Below are 19,968 nucleotides of genomic sequence, written 5' to 3'. Positions count from 1 at the left end.
ACAGAGTATTCAACTCAACTCATACTCACTTGCCCTCAACCGCTCTGTTCCAGCACCCTGGTGCCATTCAGTGATATTCCAGTCCTAGCCAGTAGCCTTCTGTACGGACGGGTTCCCTTGCGCCTCTACAGTCAATGGCTTACCTCAGTGGTGACATGTCCCAAAGTGGCACATGACCCAGCAGTGATGTGCCGCTTGGGGACACATCACCGCTGAGGCCAGTCAGCTGTGGCAGACATGATCCCACCCGACCAGCAGGTTTACAAGTCTGGACCTCAATACCATGAAGAGAGCCATCGAGCCAGAATAGAGCAGTAGAGAGCAAGTGAGGTCCATCACGCTGTGGGGGACAGGCAAGAAAAATGGCCAAAAGCTGGACCTTTAATTTCAGCCCTGATCTTTTATCTGACAGTCCTGTATCAATAAAAACACACAGTACTAATTATTTGTCTACTAGGGCAGTTAACGTTGGAGCTGATGAAAAGACATGAAAATTTACACAAATATTGATACAAGATTTATCTTCAGTCAACTGAGGAACGTTGGAGTAAATCGCAATTATAAAAGCCTAATTGTGAGCCAGGGATGAATAATGACTCCATCAAAATAATTTACGGGCAAGAATTTTAATGACTCGTGAAGATCCGTTGTTTATTAATCAATACAAGTTGCTTTATTAAATCTGCGGCTCTTTAGTTACCTTTCGGCCTTTTTCAAACTAACAGAGGAAAAAAGAATAACATAAATAACATTCATTTTGATATACAATGGCAGTGGTACGTTTCACACAATAACATGATATACTAAGTCCATCATACAATCTCATAATTAATTGGTCAAATGACTGGAGATAAAATGCTCCAGATCTCATGATATATCAGTGATGCATCAAAGAAAAGGAATGTGTGGTGTGGTAATGTGAACAGAAGAATACAGTTGTGTTCAAAATTATTCAACCCCCACTGAAATTGAGTGTTTTGGCCAGTTTGACATTGATTTTGATCATTTCAGTCATCTTGTTTACAATTAAATCAAAGAGGCACTTGTAAGTCAGACAAATATAACATAACATTTATAATGAAATAACCACAAATGTCTTTTCTGTGCTCACATCATTATCAGTTTTATTCAACCCCCAAGTGACATTCAATCTTAGTACTTAGTACAACATCCTTTTCCAGTTATAACAGCTTTTAAACGTGAAGCATAGCTTGACACAAGTGTCTTGCAGCGATCTACGGGTATCTTCGCCCATTCTTCATGGGCAAAAGCCTCCAGTTCAGTCACATTCTTAGGCTTGCGCGCTGCAACTGCTTTCTTTAAGTCCCACCAGAGGTTCTCAATCGGATTTAAGTCTGGTGACTGCGATGGCCACTTCAAAATGTTCCAGCCTTTAATCTGCAACCATGCTCTAGTGGACTTGGAGGTATGCTTGGGATCATTGTCCTGTTGAAAGGTCCAACGTCTCCCAAGCCTCAGGTTTGTGACTGACTGCATCACATTTTCATCCAATATCTCCTGGTACTGAAGAGAATTCATGGTACCTTGCACACGCTGAAGCTTCCCTGTACCTGTAGAAGCAAAACAGCCCCAAAGCATGATTGACCCCCCGCCATGCTTCACAGTAGGCAAGGTGTTCTTTTCTTCATAGGCCTTGTTCTTCCTCCTCCAAACATAGCGTTGATCCATGGGCCCAAACAGTTCTAATTTTGTTTCATCAGTCCACAGAACACTATCCCAAAACTTTTGTGGTTTGTCCACATGACTTTTGGCATACTGCAGTCGACTCTTCTTATTCTTTGGAGACAGCAAGGGGGTGCGCCTGGGAGTTCTGGCATGGAGGCCTTCATTACGCAGTGTGCGCCTTATTGTCTGAGCTGAAACTTCAGTACCCACATCTGACAAATCTTTTTTCAGTTCCTCAGCAGTCACACGGGGACTTTTCTTCACTTTGCACTTCAGGTAGCGCACAGCAGTCGAAGTCAGCATCTTCTTTCTGCCACGACCAGGTAGCGTTTCAACAGTGCCCTTTGCCTTGAATTTGCGAATGATGCTTCCTATGGTGTCTCTTGGTATGTTTAACATCTTTTCAATCTTCTTATAGCCATTGCCCTTCCTGTGAAGAGAAATCACCTCTTCTCTTGTCTTTCTGGACCATTCTCTTGACTTCACCATGTTTGTAAACACACCAGTAAATGTCTAGAAGGAGCTGAGTATCACAGTCCTTTTAAATCTGCCAAATTGGTGCTTATTATGCTTGATTGCTGCTCCTTGACATCCACAGGTGTTTTCAATACCTGATCGAAAACACTTGAATGAACCTCTGTTCTTAAGAGTGGTAGTCTTTAAGGGGTTGAATAATTGTGTCAATGAAGAAATCACAAAAAATGGATCTGTGGATGACACTGTTATGGGAGGATCTGTGGATGGCACTGTTATGGGGGGATCTGTGGATGGCACTGTTATGGGGGGGATCTGTGGATGGCACTGTTATAGGGGGATCTGTGGATGGCACTGTTATGGGGGGATCTAGGGATGGCACTGTTATGGGGGATCTAGGGATGGCACTGTTATGGGGGAATCTGTGGATGGCACTGTTATGGGGGAATCTGTGGATGGCACTGTTATGGGGGAATCTGTGGATGGCACTGTTATGGGGGAATCTGTGGATGGCACTGTTATGGGGGAATCTGTGGATGGCACTGTTATGGGGGAATCTGTGGATGGCACTGTTATGGGGGAATCTGTGGATGGCACTGTTATGGGGGAATCTGTGGATGGCACTGTTATGGGGGAATCTGTGGATGGCACTGTTATGGGGAATCTGTGGATGGCACTGTTATGGGGGGATCTGTGGATGGCACTGTTATGGGTTGGATCTGTGGATGGCACTGTTATGGGGGGGATCTGTGGATGGCACTGTTATGGGGGGGATCTGTGGATGGCACTGTTATGGGGGGATCTGTGGATGGCACTGTTATGGGGGGATCTGTGGATGGCACTGTTATGGGGGGGATCTGTGGATGGCACTGTTATGGGGGGAGATCTGTGGATGGCACTGTTATGGGGGGATCTGTGGATGGCACTATTATGGGGGGATCTGTGGATGGCACTGTTATGGGGGATCTGTGGATGGCACTGTTATGGGGGGATCTGTGGATGGCACTGTTATGGGGGGATCTGTGGATGGCACTGTTATGGGGGGATCTAGGGATGGCACTGTTATGGGGGGATCTGTGGATGGCACTGTTATGGGGGATCTGTGGATGGCACTGTTATGGGGGATCTGTGGATGGCACTGTTTTGGGGGATCTGTGGATGACACTTATGGGGGTGGATCTGTGGGTGGCACTGTTATAGGGGGATCTGTGGTTGACACTGTTATAGGGGGATCTGTGGTTGACACTGTTATAGGGGGATCTGTGGTTGACACTGTTATAGGGGGATCTGTGGTTGACACTGTTATAGGGGGATCTGTGGTTGACACTGTTATAGGGGGATCTGTGGTTGACACTGTTATAGGGGGATCTGTGGTTGACACTGTTATAGGGGGATCTGTGGTTGACACTGTTATAGGGGGATCTGTGGTTGACACTGTTATAGGGGGATCTGTGGTTGACACTGTTATATGGGGATCTGTGGTTGACACTGTTAAGGGGGGGGATCTGTGGATGACACATATAGCATCTTATGCTATAGTGTCATCCACAGATCCCCCCATAACAGTGTCCCTTAGTAAATAGTGACCCCAATACAGGGGGCAGAGGCCGGCAACTGGTGTTGAAATTGTGGAGAGGCTCAGTGCAGTTTCTGTACTCTATACATCGGGCCCCGCTCACACCTGTATTCATACGGAAAAAGTGTGGCCAATCCATATGGAAAGTGTGGCCAATCCATATGGAAAGTGTAGGCAAGGTAGCGCAATCCACAACTCACTATGAAACTCCAGTTTTAGCAGGCACTGCAGGCTGGCCGGTCACTCACTTCCTCACGTGCATGCTCCTCCCACTTGAAATGAAAATGAAGCAGGCGGAGCCTGCGCCGTGAGAAAGTGAGTGACCGGCCAGCCTGTAGTGCCTGCTAGTACGGGAGTTTCATAGTGAGTAGTGGATTGCGCTACCTTGCCTACACTTTACATATGGAATGGCCACACTTTCCATATGAATACTGGTGTGAGCGGGGCCCGTTGTAATAGAGTACAGTGACTGCACCGGGCCCCACCGCGAGTTGCCAGCCTCCAGCCCCTTCTCCCTTCCTGCTGATACATCACAGGCCGCACTGTGCAGCATCGCGGCCGGAGATGTATCAGTGTTAGCAGAGTAAAAATGTCAGCATTCGCCCCATAAGACGCACATTTTTTGGGGGAAAAGTGTGTGTGTTATGGGGCGAAAAATACGGTTGCTGAAGCTATTTTCTTTAGTAGTTCATGGGCTGGATTTTATTGGACTGGGGAAGGTAGGCTTGGTAGTGGGACCTCCCCAGTCCACCCCATTCCAGGGCCTGTTTTCCCCTAAGCCTGAGGGATCTCCAAGTGTCTCATCTGGAATTGTTAAGGAGAAATAAAAACCCATCCCAGGCTGTCAGTCTGGGGGAAGTGATGTCTGGAGATAAGTTCAGGAGGCTGGCTGCCATCCTGACTAAAGAAAAGCCTGACGCCCCCTGTGTGACCTGGGTTTAACAGGAGAGCCAGATACTGACCTGTATTAGTCAGTGCTCAGACGAGCAGTATTTGTTTTACGTTTTTGCTGAAAGTGTAAAGGCTCTTTATTTTGCGGTTTGTACCACAATAAAGTGAAACCTTATTTGAACTTTATCCTGTTGTTTGCACACGAATCTGTCACCGCCGCCCTGCTTGAGAGAGCAATCCCTGACAGTGGTTTCAAATGAAAAGTAACACAAATTCTTAGTGGTATACAGTACCATTCCTGACTGATTTTATCTATCCATTGCAATTCATATTATATGACCTTTCTCCTGTTATTTTTTAGTGATTCCATTTATTTGACTTACTAACTGGAGGTATCTGTGCTGAGATGTATTCTGTATTACCACCCCCCACACACACACACACACACCCCCTTCTGTCTTCTCTCTCCTTTTATTTCTCATCTTGCCAGCACATTACATACAATACGCCATGCCTGTTCCTTTAATTCACAAACAGCCTACAACGCTGCATACATAGTAACGGTGCGTTCCACACCATATACCTCACATTGAGACTTGAGACGCATCCTATAGCGCATGCGCACCCAAGGTATAGGGAAGGCGCGCGCTGCTAAAGGGATGCCAGCTCTCCCCACACGGGGCTCATACACATCACGGTGCGGTTGCATGCTCATCCTTCTGAGCACATACCGTCCTATCTTCAGCTTCCTTCTGACAGCGGCACCAGGTATCCCCATAACAATATTTACATTATTTACAAAATATATTTCTTATTTGCTAAACTCTCACTCTATCCTCCGATCTGGATGATATGACTGTAATTGACATAGGTTCATACAGCTATATATAGCCCTGTATCTATACCGGGGACCCTCACAGGTATCTGCATCTTCTGCAAGATCCTTAACAATTGACATATAGAGTTACCACCACTGTTACTAATGGCTACTAGAAACCGGAATGATACAATTATTCTAGGATTTTGAGCGACTTCCGTATAAATTTGTGTTACTTTTCATTTGAAACCACATATTCCTTTTCTTTGATGCATCACTGATATATCATGAGATCTGGAGCATTTTATCTCCAATTAAGGCCTCATGCACACGACCGTTGTGTGCACCCGTGGCCGTTGTGCCGTTTTCCGTTTTTTTTCGCGGACCCATTGACTTTCAATGGGTCCGTGGAAAAATCGGAAAATGCACCGTTTGGCAGCCGCATCCGTGAGCCGTGTTTCCTGGCCGTGAAAAAAATATGACCTGTCCTATTTTTTTCACGGCCAACGGTTCACGGACCCATTCAAGTCAATGGGTCCGTGAAAGAACACGGATGCACACAAGATTGGCATCCGTGTCCGTGATCCGTGGCCGTAGGTTAGTTTTTATACAGACGGATCCGAAGATCCGTCTGCATAAAAGCTTTTTCAAAGCTGAGTTTTCACTTCGTGAAAACTCAGAACCGACAGTATATTCTAACACAGAAGCGTTCCCATGGTGATGGGGACGCTTCTAGTTAGAATACACTACAAACTGTGTAAAAGACTGCCCCCTGCTGCCTGGCAGCACCCGATCTCTTACAGGGGGCCGTGATCAGCACAATTAACCCCTTCAGGTGCGGCACCTGAAAGGGTTAATTGTACTATCATATCCCCCTGTAAAAGATCAGGGCTGCCAGGCAGCAGGGGGCAGACCTCCCCCCCCCCCCCTCCCCAGTTTGAATATCATTGATGGCCAGTGCGGCCTCCCCCCCCCCCTCCCTCTATTGTAATAATTCGTTGGTGGCACAGTGTGCGCCCCCCCCCTCCCTCCCTCTATTGTAATAATTTGTTGGTGGCACAGTGTGCGCCCCCCATCGGCCCCCCCTCCCTCTATAGCATTAGCAACATTGGTGGCCAGTGTGCGGCCTCCCATCTCCCCCCCCCCCCCCCCCCCATCATTGGTGGCAGCGGAGTTCCGATCGGAGTCCCAGTTTAATCGCTGGGGCTCCGATCGGTAACCATGGCAACCGGGACGCTACTACAGTCCTGGTTGCCATGGTTACTTAGCAATAGTACAATAGTAGAAGATTCATACTTACCTGCTGCTGGCTGCTGCTGCGATGTTCGTGTCCGGCCGGGAGCTCCACCTACTGGTAAGTGACAGGGTCTGTGCGGCGCATTGCTAAATGAACTGTCACTTACCAGTAGGAGGAGCTCCCGGCCGGACACGAACATCGAGCTCACAGGTAAGTATGAATCTTTAACTATTGTACTATTGCTAGTAACCCGCTGCCACCAATGATCGGGGGGGGGGGGGAGATGGGAGGCCGCACACTGGCCACCAATGTTGTTAATGCTATAGAGGGAGGGGGGGCCGATGGGGGGCGCACACTGTGCCACCAACGATTTTTTACAATAGAGGGAGGAAGGGGGGGGGGGGGGCGCACACTGTGCCACCAACGATTTATTACAATAGAGGGGGGAAGGGGGGGGGCGGGGGGGCGCACACTGTGCCACCAACGATTTATTACAATAGAGGGAGGAAGGGGGGGGGGGGCCGCACTGGCCACCAATGATATTCAAACTGGGGATGGGGGGGGGGGTCTGCCCCCTGCTGCCTGGCAGCCCTGATCTCTTACAGGGGGATATGATAGTACAATTAACCCCTTCAGGTGCGGCACTTGAGGGGTTAATTGTGCTGATCACGGCCCCCTGTAAGAGATCGGATGCTGCTAGGCAGCAGGGGGCAGTCATATACACAGTTTGTAGTATATTCTAACTAGAAGCGTCCCCATCACCATGGGAACGCCTCTGTGTTAGAATATACTGTCGGAAATGAGGTTTCACGATCTAACTCATATCCGACAGTATATTCTAACATAGAGGCGTTCCCATGGTGATGGGGACGCTTCAAGTTAAAATATACCATCGGATTGGAGAAAACTCCGATCCTATGGTATATTAACTCCTGACTTTACATTGAAAGTCAATGGGGACGGATCCGTTTGAAATGGCACCATATTGTGTCAACGTCAAACGGATCCGTCCCCATTGACTTGCATTGTAATTCAGGACGGATCCGTTTGGCTCCGCACGGCCAGGCGGACACCAAAACGACTTTTTTTTCAGGTCCGTGGATCCTCCAAAAATCAAGGAAGACCCACGGACGAAAAAACGGTCACGGATCACGGGAAAACGGAACCCCGTTTTGCGGACCGCAAAAAAATACGGTCGTGTGCATGAGGCCTAATTATGAGATTGTATGATGAATTTAGTATATCATCATGTTATTGTGTAAAACGTACCTCTGCCATTGTATATCAAAATGAATCATGTTATTCATGTTACTCTTTTTTGCTCTGTCAAAGATTGAAAAAGGCCAAAATAGACCGAAACATAACTAAGGGTACTTTCACACTAGCGTTTTTCTTTTCCGGCGGTGAGTTCCATCCTAGGGGCTCAAATCCGGAAAAGAACTGATCAGTTTTATCCCCATGCATTCTGAATGGAGAGTCCGTCCTTCAGGATGCATCAGGATGTCTTCAGTTCAGTCTTTTTGACTGATCAGGCTTTTCAGAAAAACGTAGCATGCAGTATTTTTACCTCCGGCCAAAAAGCCTGAACACTTTGACTAAACGCCGGATCCGGTCTTTTTCCCATTGACTTGCATTAACGCCGGATCTGGCGCTGTGTGTTCAGTCAAAACGGATCCGGCTTTTGCATGTTAAACCCGAAAAATTAGAAAAAAAAGTTAAAGTCCATAAATGGCGGATCCGTTTTTTCCAATGCATTTTTTCATTGTGATCAAAATCCTGATCAGGATTCAAATGTAATCCGTTTTCACACATTTTTCCGGATCCGGCGGGCAGTTCCGGTGTCGGAATTGAACGCCGGATTAAAACAACGCTAGTGTGAAAGTACCCTAACCAGCCGCAGATTTAATAAAGCAACTTGTATTGATTAAGAAACAACGAATCTTGATATTTCTGGAGTTTTTCTATATACTATTCGATGGGTAGAAATCTACACATGTCAAAAGCAGTGCGCGACTAAGCAACTCTTCAATTTTAATAACTCGAATAGGGATGAGCGAATCGACTTCGGATGAAACATCCGGAGTCGATTTGCATAAAACTTTTTTTCAATACTGTACGGAGCGAGCGCTCCGTACAGTATTAGAATGTATTGGCTCCGATGAGCCGAAGTTATTACTTCGCGATATACCACTTGGAACCGAATCCGAGTTCAGGAAATGTTTTTTTACTGCATAAATCAATTTCTGAAGTTAATTTGCAAAGTCTCGAGAGACTTCGCGAAGTATTAACTTCGGCTCATCGGAGCCAATACATTCTAATACTGTACGGAGCGCTCACTCTGTACAGTATTGACACTAAGTTTTATTTGCTCATCCCTAGACTCGAATGGTGCACAATCGGAAGCATAAATAGAATTTTCAGAGTTTCATTGTGTTTGAGCGTCAGCCATGAAAACAGTAGCTAGTTATTTCACACTTAGAAGACTGGGGTCAGGAGCAGAGGCTGCAGGGAGAAGAAGACCTTGCTAATATAACAATATAGAGTAATATGGGTTGTATGAGTTGTCCAAAGCCACCAAAGTTGAAGGGATCAGTCTAGGATCTAAAGTTTATGGCGGCTTCCAACTATCTCTCAGTAGCAGATGTCAGGGAAGAGAACATTTTCAATATGACCGTTGTTTTGTGTCTGCAGGAGGTAGGCCACTGTTAGAAGTATGCCAAGTGTGCCAAGTTTTTAAAGGGGTATTCCGGCAGGTAAAAGTTATCCCCTATTATCCTAGGGGATAACTATCAGATCATTGGGGGTCCTACCCCCGGGATCTCCACCGATCATGAGAACGGAGGCCCCGTACCCCCTGCAGGCCCCGTGGGGCAGTGTGAGCGCTGATGGATGAACACACCCACGGGCAAATACAAGAGTTGGTGAGCTCCAATTGGAGCTTAGAGGGCATCTGTCAGCAGATTTGTCCCTATGACACTGTCTGACCTGCTCCATGTGCACTTGGCAGCTGAAGGCATCTGTGTTGGTCCCAAGTTCATATGTGCCTGAATGATCTTTTAATATATGCAGATGAGCCTGTAGGAGCTGTCATAGGCACACATGCGCAGCGCTCCCACCGCAGCCACCTCGTATCTGCGCTGCAGCAGTGGCCATAACCCCTGGATATGAGCAGTGTGTAATGCGATGGAAAAATGAATCCGGCCAGGAACGGAGGCAATATGGACAATCACAATCCATTAGTAAGTGCCTTGTATTAACTTTGTCTACATGATAATTGCACTTTGCTGAAGTGAGACAACCCCTTTAAGAAATGAAGCCCAAAACACTGGACCTAAAAAGACATAAAGATGGAAATTTACGTTTAAGTTTACTTATATTGTTGACTGCCTCCCTTTATGTTGCGTCATCATAAGCCTTGGCTTGTAATTGACCGTCTTTATACGTAGCTCTGCTTGTTATGCTACCATTTAATCCAATGGAAATAAAAAGGTCAAATAAAAAATACAGTTATTATAAATATTCTGGTAAGTCCTTCAGTTCGGCTCTTGGGTAAACTTGTAATCATTTGTTATCCATTTGTTTCTTAGGGTCTATTGTGTTATATAGTGAATGTATTATTGCCTCTCTGCGTGTTGCATAATCACAATGAACACTACTTCATATAAAAGCACATAAAAAGGTTAATTAACAGATCTTTATATATAAATGCTTTCCATTTCTCGAGCACACATACATGCAAGAATCAATATCTGCTCTGCGCTTTATTCTTTAATCAAACCAAATTAAATATTTAACTGCTCTGGAGGTTCACTTTGATTTAACTAACGGCACTTGGTAAGACTAAATAATCCAAGAAACAGAAAATGACTAATAGTAAGACGAGACTGCATAGAATATAAGGGGTTGACAAAAATTACCTAAAAAACAAAATCATATCCATCAATCTGTCAGTTGCATGTTTAATTGATATAATAGACATCTGGAATTCAGGGCTATACACAAAGGTCAAATTCCCTCTAGTGGTAAAGGCTATGGACATTTTTGACATGGAAAATATGATTTTTACATACGGATGTAAAAAGTGGCAAATCCACTTTGTCGCACTAGACTATTAAAGAAGATCTGTTGTCGCTCTTGACATGTCTGCTTTATTAAATAATTGTATTTCCCATGCAATAAACATTCTGGAGGATATTTTCATATGACCTTATGTTCCTCCTTTCCTCAGCTATTGCTACTAGAAGTCTATTAATGAATGATCATCTGGAAGTAGCCTGCACAGTCTGAGGGTACTTTCACACTAGTGTTTTTCTTTTCCGTCACTGAGTTCCGTCATAGGGGCTCTATACCGGAAAAGAACTGATCAGTTTTATCCTAATGCATTCTGAATGGAGAGAAATCCGTTCAGGAAGCATCAGGATGTCTTCAGTTCAGTCACCAAACAGCGTTTTGGACAGAGGAAATACCGGTACTATCTCCGTCCAAAATTCCGGATCAGTTGCCGGAATGCTGCATCCGGCATTAATTAACATTAAAATGTATTAGTGCCGGCATCAAAAATACCGCAATGCCGGATCAGTCCTTCCGGATGCGTATTTTCAGGATGACATCCGGAGAGACGGATCCGTTTTTGCAATGCATTTGTAAGATGGATCCCGATCAGTCTACAAATGCTGTCCGTTTGCATGCAGATTGCCGGATCCGGCAGGCAGTTCCGGCGACGGAACTGCTTACCGGATCACTCTGCCACAAGTGTGAAAGTAGCCTGACACTCTCCTATCCGTGCAGGGACATTCCCCCACTGGTAACACCTAGCTGCAGATTTATTAACAACCTTCTAGTGGCAATAACTGAGGAACAAAACAACACAGAGATATAAAAACGCTCCAGAATTGTAAATGCATCAGTATTGCAAGTAGTTATTAAAATAGACATGTCGGGAGAGGTGACAGGTCCTCTTTAACCTCTTAAGGACATAGGGCGTACAGGTACGCCCTTGTGCCCTGGTACTTAAGGACACAGGGCGTACCTGTACGCCCTGTGTATTTTCGATCACTGCCGTGTGGCTGGCAGTGATCGGAGCCCGGTGCCTGCTCAAATCATTGAGCAGGCACCTAGGCTAAATGCGCGGGGGGGTCCCGTGACCCCCCCATGTCGGCGATCGCGGCAAACCGTAGGTCAATTCAGACCTGCGGTTTGCTGCAATTTCTGCATTTTCTGATCCCCGCGGTCCCTGACCGCGGGGATCAGAAACTTTATATGCCTAAAATAACGTTTTATTCACCCCCCCCCTGCACCCCTGAGTGATTTTATAGTGGTGGGAGGTGCAGGGGGAGGGTTGCGGGCGGTGCGGGAGGCGGGCGGTGCGGCAGGCGGGATCGCGATCCCCCGCCCGCCTCCCCTTGTATAATCGTTGGCTTCTAGTGGGTATACCAGGGTTCCAGCACATTGCTGACACCCTGGTATAAACGGCTGACATCTGCGATGTCAGCCGTTTAACCCTTTCCATACAGCGGTCCGTACAGACCGCTGTATGGAAAAGGTTAACAGCGCAGGGAGCTCCCTGCCTTTGCAGCCCCCCGATGGGGAGGGAGAGGGAGCTGTGCCTTTGCAGCCCCCCGATGGGGAGGGAGAGAGCCCCCAGACAGCCCCCCGACAGATCCCCTCCTTACCCTTCCCCGTCTGCGCAGTTCTGACCAGTACTGAGCAGACGGGGAAGGTTCCCATGGCAACAGGACGCCTCTCAGGCATCCTGCTGTCCATGGTGCTGAACAGATCTGTGATAAAAGGCATAGATCTGTTCAGTGTAAGTAAAATACAGTGCAGTACAATATATATTGTACTGTATTATACAGACATCAGACCCACTGGATCTTCAAGAACCAAGTGGGTCTGGGTCAAAAAAAAAGTGAATAAAAGTGAAAAAAAAGTAAAAATCAAAAAACACATTTATCACTGATTAAAATGAAAAAAAATAAAATTCCCTACACATGTTTGGTATCGCCGCGTCCGTAACGACCTGATTTATAAAACGGTCATGTTACTTTACCCGAACGGTGAACGCCATAAAAATAAAAAATAAAAAACTATGATGAAATTGAAATTTTGCCCACCTTACTTCCCAAAAAAGGTAATAAAAGTGATCAAAAAAGTTGCATGTACACCAAAATTGTAACAATCAAACCGTCATCTCATCCCGCAAAAATCATACCCTACCCAAGATAATCGCCCAAAAACTGAAAAAACTATGGCTCTTAGACTATGGAAACACTAAAACATGATTTTTTTTGTTTCAAAAATGAAATCATTGTGTAAAACTTACATAAATAAAAAAAAGTATACATATTAGGTATCGCCGTGTCCGTATCGACCGGCTCTATACAAATATCACATGATCTAACCCCTCAGATGACCACCGTAAAAAAATAAAAATAAAAACGGTGTAAAAAAAGCCATTTTTTGTCATCTTACGTCACAAAAAGTGTAATAGCAAGCAATAAAAAAGTCATATGCACCCCAAAATAGATGCCAATCAATCAGTCATCTCATCCAGCAAAAAATGAGACCCTACTTAAGATAATCGCCCAAAAACTGAAAAAACTATGGCTCTTAGACTATGGAGACACTAAAACATTTTTTTTGTTTTAAAAATGAAATCATTGTGTAAAACTTACATAAATAAAAAAAATTGTATACATATTAGGTATCGCCGCGTCCGTGACAACCTGCTCTATAAAATTACCACATGATCTAACCTGTCAGATGAATGTTGTGAATAACAAAAAAAAAAAAACGGTGCCAAAAAAGCTATTTCTTGTTACCTTGCCGCACAAAAAGTGTAATATAGAGCAACCAAAAATCATATGTACCCTAAACTAGTACCAACAATACTGCCACCCTATCCCGTAGTTTCTAAAATGGGGTCACTTTTTTGGAGTTTCTACTCTAGGAGTGCATCAGGGGGGCTTCAAATGGGACATGGTGTAAAAAAAAACAGTCCAGCAAAACCTGCCTTCCAAAAACTGTGTGGCATTCCTTTCCTTCTGCGCCCTACCGTGTGCCCGTACAGCAGTTTACGACCACATATGGGGTGTTTCTGTAAACTACAGAATTAGGGCCATAAATATTGAGTTTTGTTTGGCTGTTAACCCTTGCTTTGTAACTGGAAAAAAAATATTAAAATGGAAAATCTGCCAAAAATGTGAAATTTTGAAATTGTATCTCTATTTTCCATTAAATCTTGTGCAACACCTAAAGGGTTAACAAAGTTTGTAAAATCAGTTTTGAATACCTTGAGGGGTGTAGTTTCTTAGATGGGGTCACTTTTATGGAGTTTATAATCTAGGGGTGCATCAGGGGGGCTTCAAATGGGACATGGTGTCAAAAAACCAGTCCAGCAAAATCAGCCCTCCAAAAACCAAACGGCGCACCTTTCACTCTACGCCCCGCTGTGTGGCCGTACAGTAGTTTACGGCCACATATGGGGTGTTTCTGTAAACAGCAGAGTCAGGGCAATAAAGATACAGTCTTGTTTGGCTGTTAACCCTTGCTTTGTTAGTGGAAAAAATGGGTTAAAATGGAAAATTAGGCAAAAAAATGAAATTCTCAAATTTCATCGCCATTTGCCAATAACTCTCTTGTGCAACACCTAAAGGGTTAACGACGTATGTAAAATCAGTTTTGAATACCTTGAGGGGTGTAGTTTCTTAGATGGGGTCACTTTTAGGGAGTTTCTCCTCTAGGAGTGCATCAGGGGGGCTTCAAATGGGACATGGTGTAAATAAACCAGTCCATAAAAATCAGCCTTCCAAAAACCAAACGGCGCACCTTTCACTCTACGCCCCGCTGTGTGGCCGTACAGAAGTTTACGGCCACATATTGGGTGTTTCTGTAAACGGCAGAGTCAGGGCAATAAAGATACAGTCTTGTTTGGCTGTTAACCCTTGCTTTGTTAGTGGAAAAAATGGGTTAAAATGAAAAATTAGACAAAAAAATGAAATTCTCAAATTTCCTCCCCATTTGCCAATAACTCTTGTGCAACACCTAAAGGGTTAACAACGTATTAAAAATCAGTTTTGAATACCTTGAGGGGTGTAGTTTCTTAGATGGGGTCATTTTTGGGTGGTTTCTATTATGTAAGCCTCGCAAAGTGACTTCAGACCTGAACTGGTCCCTAAAAATTGAGTTTTTGTAAATTTCTGAAAAATTTCAAGATTTGCTTCTAAACTTCTAAGCCTTATATCATCCCCAAAAAATAAAATATCATTCCCAAAATAATTCAAAAATGAAGTAGACATATGGGGAATGTAAAGTCATCACAATTTTTGGGGGTATTACTATGTATTACAGAGGTAGAGAAACTGAAACTTAGAAATTTGCAAATTTTTTTGACTTCATTTTACCAGTGTCATGAAGTACAATATGTGACGAAAAAACAATCTCAGAACGGCCTGGATAAGTCAAAGCGTTTTAAAGTTATCAGCACTTAAAGGGACTCTGGTCAGATTTGCAAAAAATGGCCTGGTCCTAAGGTGTAAAAAGGCTGTGTCCTTAAGGGGTTAAAGTAAAAAAAAAAACATGGTTCTCAATGCTATTTACATAGCATGTCCATGGCAATACTGTATAAAGTGTATCAATGGCACCCTGCATGGTGTAGGTTTATAGCACAGCGCACAATGAATGTGAATTTGGCACCTGCTACTTCTGTATGTTGGTGGTTACCTTGGGTTAAAAAAGTTATACTATGTTTTTAGCTGTACCCAGCTCTTAGTTATAGACTTTTCTTGTGTAGACGGGTTTTTCAGAGTAATACATGTTGGACAAGAGTTTTGTGTGTCCAGGATGTTGCTGCCCTTACAAGCCCTTACGAGCTTCACTCCTATACACGCTTTCCACTTCTACAGCTGATGAAGGATCTCCACTCCCTTGTGATATCACATGCTGATGATGAAGAGTGTGAGATTCCTTCCGCCTCCCTGCAGTGTCTGCAGTGGGTACATTCCTTTCTCTTTACATTCATACACAGAAAATGTGATTCTTTCATCGCCTTGTGTTCGCTCTCCTCCCTATCTACACTTTGACACAATACTGCCTAAATTGTGATCTTCCCTGCCTGAAGACTTGGATACGTTCCCCTCTCTCCACACTCTGATCTACCACTTTCAACCTTCTCCCCCTCTCTGCCGATATCTATAACACTGACAGAAGGAAGGGGGAGGCAAAAAAGACCCCCCTTATATAATGTCCTTTATTCCATGGTGACCGAGTTAGGTCCCTTTCACTCATCTTTGTCTACATCTCTGACTAGATGGACAGAGGTTCATCCATTAAGATGTCTGTGAAGGATCTGTGTTTGGTACGCGTGTCTGTTTTTTGCCCTCTGTGTGTCATCTATATTCCACGGGCACTGATAGGCTGAAAATGTATTTCAAGAGCATCTCCTAGCAATGATCCATGAAAACCATGGACCAGATGTCATCCATGTTGTGTCTTTGGTTTTCAATGGATCCATAGTCTATAATGTGCGTGAGGGATCCACAATCACAGACAAAAATAGTGCATGTCTCCCGGGTATCTCCGCAGATCTACCGTCCATAGAAAACCACTGATGTGTGAATACACACATTAAAGTCAATGGATACATAAGCGATCCATGGAGACTATAACAGTACAGTTGTGTTCAAAATTATTGAAACCCACACTGAAATTGAGTGTTTTGGCCAGTTTGACTTTGATCATTTCAGTCATCTTGTTTACAATTAAATCAAAGAGGCACTTGTAAGTCAGACAAATATAACATAACATTTATAATGAAATAACCACAAATGTCTTTTCTGTGCTCACATCATTATCAGTTTTATTCAACCCCCAAGTGACATTCAATCTTAGTACTTAGTACAACATCCTTTTCCAGTTATAACAGCTTTTAAACGTGAAGCATAGCTTGACACAAGTGTCTTGCAGCGATCTACGGGTATCTTCGCCCATTCTTCATGGGCAAAAGCCTCCAGTTCAGTCACATTCTTAGGCTTGCGCGCTGCAACTGCTTTCTTTAAGTCCCACCAGAGGTTCTCAATCAGATTTACAGTCATGTGAAAAAATTAGGACACCCTTTGAAAGCATGTGGTTTTTTGTAACATTTTTAATAAATGGTTATTTCATCTCCGTTTCAACAATACAGAGAGATTAAAGTAATCCAACTAAACAAAGAAAACTGAAGAAAAGTCTTTTCAAGATCTTCTGTAAATGTCATTCTACAAAAATGCCTATTCTAACTGAGGAAAAAGATAGGACACCCTCACATGTATTCCCTCTTAAATTGGCTCAGATCTCACACAGGTATATCACACCAGGTGCACATAATTAGTAGATCGTTACTCTGCATGTTGAATGAGGCTTGCCCTATTTAAACCTCAGACATTTAGTTTGGTGTGCTCCTGACTGTTGAAGTGAGAGTGAGCACCATGGTGAGAGCAAAAGAGCTGTCAGAGGACTTCAGAAAAAAGATTGTAGCAGCCTATGAGTCTGGGAAGGGATTTAAAAAGATCTCAAAAGATTTTGAAATCAGCCATTCCACTGTCCGGAAGATAGTCTACAAGTGGAGGGCTTTCAAAACAACTGCCAACATGCCCAGGACTGGTCGCCCCAGCAAGTTCACCCCAAGAGCAGACCGCAAGATGCTAAAAGAGGTATCCAAAAACCCTAAAGTGTCATCTCGAGAACTACAGCAGGCTCTGGCTACTGTTGATGTAGAAGTACATGCCTCTACAATCAGAAAGAGACTGTACAAGTTTAACTTGCATGGGAGGTGTGCAAGGAGGAAACCTTTGCTTTCCAAGAGAAACATCGAGGCCAGACTGACATTTGCCAGCGATAAAGTTGACAAAGACCAGGACTTCTGGAATAATGTTCTTTGGACAGATGAGTCCAAAATTGAATTATTTGGACACAACAGCAGAGGACATGTTTGGCGTAAACCAAACACAGCATTCCAAGAAAAGAACCTCATACCAACTGTGAAGCATGGAGGTGGAAGTGTCATGGTTTGGGGCTGCTTTGCTGCAGCAGGACCTGGTCAGCTCACCATCATAGAATCCACGATGAATTCTACTGTGTATCAGAAGGTGCTTGAAGAACATGTGAGACCATCAGTTAGAAAATTAAAGCTGAAGCGGAACTGGACCATGCAACATGACAATGACCCAAAACATACTAGTAAATCAACCAAAGATTGGCTGAAAAAGAAGAAATGGAGAGTCCTGGAATGGCCAAGTCAAAGTCCAGATTTGAATCCCATTGAGATGCTGTGGGGTGACTTGAAAAGGGCTGTACGTGCAAGAAACCCCTCAAACATCTCACAGCTGAAAAAGTTCTGCATTGAGGAGTGGGGTAAAATTTCCTCAGACCGATGTCGAAGACTGGTAGATGGCTACAAGAACCGTCTCCCTGCAGTTATTTCAGCCAAAGGAGGTAACACTCGCTATTAGGGGCAAGGGTGTCCTATCTTTTTCCTCAGTTAGAATAGGCATTTTTGTAGAATGACATTTACAGAAGATCTTGAAAAGACTTTTCTTCAGTTTTCTTTGTTTAGTCGGATTACTTTAATCTCTCTGTATTGTTGAAACGGAGATGAAATAACCATTTATTAAAAATGTTACAAAAAACCACATGCTTTCAAAGGGTGTCCTAATTTTTTCACAAGACTGTAAGTCTGGTGACTGCGATGGCCACTTCAAAATGTTCCAGCCTTTAATCTGCAACCATGCTCTAGTGGACTTGGAGGTATGCTTGGGATCATTGTCCTGTTGAAAGGTCCAACGTCTCCCAAGCCTCAGGTTTGTGACTGACTGCATCACATTTTCATCCAATATCTCCTGGTACTGAAGAGAATTCATGGTACCTTGCACACGCTGAAGCTTCCCTGTACCTGTAGAAGCAAAACAGCCCCAAAGCATGATTGACCCCCCGCCATGCTTCACAGTAGGCAAGGTGTTCTTTTCTTCATAGGCCTTGTTCTTCCTCCTCCAAACATAGCGTTGATCCATGGGCCCAAACAGTTCTAATTTTGTTTCATCAGTCCACAGAACACTATCCCAAAACTTTTGTGGTTTGTCCACATGACTTTTGGCATACTGCAGTCGACTCTTCTTATTCTTTGGAGACAGCAAGGGGGTGCGCCTGGGAGTTCTGGCATGGAGGCCTTCATTACGCAGTGTGCGCCTTATTGTCTGAGCTGAAACTTCAGTACCCACATCTGACAAATCTTTTTTCAGTTCCTCAGCAGTCACACGGGGACTTTTCTCCACTTTGCGCTTCAGGTAGCGCACAGCAGTCGAAGTCAGCATCTTCTTTCTGCCACGACCAGGTAGCGTTTCAACAGTGCCCTTTGCCTTGAATTTGCGAATGATGCTTCCTATGGTGTCTTTTGGTATGTTTAACATCTTTGCAATCTTCTTATAGCCATTGCCCTTCCTGTGAAGAGAAATCACCTCTTCTCTTGTCTTCCTGGACCATTCTCTTGACTTCACCATGTTTGTAAACACACCAGTAAATGTCTAGAAGGAGCTGAGTATCACAGTCCTTTTAAATCTGCCTAATTGGTGCTTATTATGCTTGATTGCTGCTCCTTGACATCCACAGGTGTTTTCAATACCTGATCGAAAACACTTGAATGAACCTCTGTTCTTAAGAGTGGTAGTCTTTAAGGGGTTGAATAATTGTGTCAATGAAGAAATCACAAAAAAAAAACATTTAATACTGTATTACAAAAACAATTGATGTCATTTTAGTTGCATTTGGTTCTTTAAAAAGACCTTGTAAGATTTCATTCTGAACACAATCACAAATGTACACTAAATTCCCTAAAACCCTTTACAGCATTGGGGGTTGAATAATTTTGAACACAACTGTACATGTCCATGATTCACTCATTTGTGAAAGAGGCCGTAGATGTGACCAGAGTCTTTTTGGGGGGAGTGACAATACAAGCCTTACCTGTTAATGGAGAAGGAAGCTATTGATCTGATTAAAGAGGCCAGAGCCCCGACTTTAGCAGCTTCGGAGGCTCCTCGTGACCTATACTGCACGGTCTCTCCGTAACTGACGAAAGGCTGGTTGTAAACTACAATCTTCCCCTTGGCCTCCTCAGCTCTCCTATGCAGTTCATCAAAAGAAGACACTACGATCACTTCTGCCGTTATCCCTGCAAAACCCAAAAATAATCAGTTATACTTGGTTCAATGGAGACGTAAACAATTTAACAAAATGTAACGGTTCATGAGTATTAAA

At 44.1% G+C, this 19,968-nt stretch overlaps 1 protein-coding gene across 1 annotated transcript in view; it reads right to left on the bottom strand.

The window, feature by feature from the left end:
• The window catches only part of CPQ (carboxypeptidase Q), a 537,382-nt gene that overhangs the window by 366,673 nt on the left and 150,741 nt on the right, over positions 1-19,968 (bottom strand). Inside the window, exon 3 of the mRNA XM_040432637.1 lies at positions 19,675-19,882. Within this exon, the coding sequence (XP_040288571.1) occupies positions 19,675-19,882 (208 nt within the window). The remainder of the gene's footprint in view (positions 1-19,674; positions 19,883-19,968) is intronic.

The sequence above is a fragment of the Bufo bufo genome, chromosome 5 (assembly GCF_905171765.1).
Source record: "Bufo bufo chromosome 5, aBufBuf1.1, whole genome shotgun sequence".
Classification (NCBI taxonomy): Eukaryota; Metazoa; Chordata; class Amphibia; order Anura; family Bufonidae; genus Bufo; species Bufo bufo.
Note: the sequence above shows the minus strand (reverse complement) of the source record. Positions and strands in the feature narration are given on the sequence as shown.